The following is a 2,324-nucleotide window of genomic DNA, read 5'->3' on the forward strand; positions in this document are numbered from 1 at the left end:
GCCATTGACTAACAGTAAGTGTATGATTTCATTGCTGTTCAAATCACTGGCTGTGGGAATTAAACAGCCCAATGCAGAAGACTGGATTTAAGGAACAAAGCTGGTTTAAAATTACAGTATTCAGATTATTTGAGGTCATACTACAAATCTGTGAGTATATTAACTGACTCCTGAAATTACTACAGTAAATAACTTTGAGGTTTATACCTGGAATTAGGGAAAAACGTAACAGATTAATTCTTCAATACTTCTGTGGGGGGAAAAAAACCTCAGCCTTATTTGAACTTTGAAAAGACCTACATGCAAATCCTATATAGTTCAATATATTTAAAAAAAAAAAAAAAGAATTCTACTTGCTCAGTATTCTCACTATACAAAACAAACTCTGATACAAAACAACTAAAATGTTTTGGTTCTTTCTTTACAACAATGAGGCAAAGTCTGAACAATAAACTTTGCACAGAACCTACAAGGGCACGGAATAGGATATCCCACCTTTTCTGCATTAATGTTTTGGATAGACAGTGTGTAGATACAATGGTCTTATAGAGAAACCATAAATCTGATGTGTTCTCTTTTTCATAACTGTCTGCAAGCAATCCAATGGCTGTTCTGCCAAGTTTGCTCAGGCACACAAATTTTTAGGGTAGTTCAGTGTAAGGAATTATTATCTCTGCCTTGTTCTCTGTAAGAATCCTTCCTGTGTGCCTGTGAACCAAGACACTGGGCTGCCCAGTCACACACTACAGACTCCATCATAACTTTCTATGCAGACAAGCAATAGCTTCCCATGTTAACACACACACAGTAGGTTCTCTCCTACTTTTGAACCTTTTTTTTTGTTAAACAGAAGTCATTCAAACAAAGCTTGCTGCAACGTGAATGAAATTTTGATCCTGCATCCTACATATTCCCATTTTAAAGTCAACAGACAATCAGCATGCTTTCTGATTGTCTATAAAAGTATTCTGAGAATCAAAAACAAGAGTCAGAAGAAGAATAAATTTGTAATAAAATTGCCTTCACACTGTATAAGAGAGAATAAAAATTGGTTGCACATGATACTACTTTTTGCTCTGAATTTCATATTCCCATGTAGTATTAGAATTCATGTTCAAGCTCTACTCTGATATCAGACTTCTGAAGTGACATCTGTCACTGTCTCCAAAAACTGGAACTGACACTGAGATGCAACACAAAAGCATAACATTACCTCAAAGGCTCTGACCTCAAGCAGCTATGTATGATTTTGACATTACAGTGCAGCACTAATTCCTACCATTGTTTTATATTATGTATGTAATCCAGTTCATATCTAAAAATACCTTATTTCAGAGTTGGCTCACGCAAAAATTTATGTATGTTTATGCCTGTTTTTATCACTAATGACCTATAGGAACAGAGCACCAGAGCAGCCCACGGATGGTTAAATGTGGGTAAGGAATCATTTCATAAGATCTTCAAAGATTTTGAGTCTTCTATTTTTCAGCTACACTCGCATTAAAATCCCAAGCCAAAACACTTGGATCTGCAGCCAAATGCCATGTGATGCTGTACACACAGGGTACAATCCCCTATAACAAACCATGAATACCAGTTTTGAAGAAGACAAAAGTTGACTCCAAAAAAAGTTGGCACCGCAATCTGGGCCTCTCAAAGGCAGCGGCGGATCCTGGCCGCCTGACAGGCTGCCCACAGCGGCACTCGATGGCGGTACAACACGGGGGCACAGCGCGATGACGGCTGAGGGACAGCCAGTTCCAGTGCCCGTCCCTCGGAGGATTACAACCCTTGGGGGGGTTCTAGACACTGAGCTGTCAATCTCTTTCGCAGCCCCGGCACTAGGCTCTTCTCCCTGCCGCCTCGCAGCCCCGCCCGGGCCCCGCTGCCCACAGCTCGGGGGGCCGTGTGCGAGAGGAGCGAGTCTCGAGCCCCCTCAGCGCCCGCCGCACGAGCCGCGGCGCCCCGAGCGGCCCCCGCTGCCCCGCAGGCTCCGCGCCCGGCCCCGCCGTGCCGTGCCCGCCCCCACACCGCAGCGGGGAACGGGGAGGCGCCGCCCGCCCCCAGCCCCGGGCGAGACGGGCCGCGCCTCGCACCCCGGCGGCAGGCACGGACGGGGCAGGCTGGGCGGCAGCGCGTACTGCCGGCAGGCAGACCCCCCCCGCCGCCGCCCGCGCTCCCCTCTCCGCCCGCAGCCACCACCGAGCCCCCACACCTTCGCTCCGCCTGCCGCCGCCCTCCATCCTCCGCCCCATGCCCCGGGCCGGGCCCGAAAGGGCGGCGCCGGCCGGCGCTCGGCCCGGCGGCAGCGGCGGTTCGTCTGG

At 48.2% G+C, this 2,324-nt stretch overlaps 1 protein-coding gene across 1 annotated transcript in view; it reads right to left on the reverse strand.

Moving 5' to 3' along the window:
- SPATA7 (spermatogenesis associated 7) overlaps nt 1–2,324 on the reverse strand; it is a 36,234-nt gene extending 33,910 nt beyond the window's left edge. Inside the window, exon 1 of the mRNA XM_027908963.1 lies at nt 2,216–2,324. Coding sequence (XP_027764764.1) covers nt 2,216–2,255 — 40 coding nt within the window. The 5' untranslated portion in view covers nt 2,256–2,324. The remainder of the gene's footprint in view (nt 1–2,215) is intronic.

This window comes from Empidonax traillii, unplaced genomic scaffold, assembly GCF_003031625.1.
Source record: "Empidonax traillii isolate 1590-97213 ecotype Southwest subspecies unplaced genomic scaffold, ASM303162v1 scaffold1896:size82818, whole genome shotgun sequence".
Lineage (NCBI taxonomy): Eukaryota > Metazoa > Chordata > Aves > Passeriformes > Tyrannidae > Empidonax > Empidonax traillii.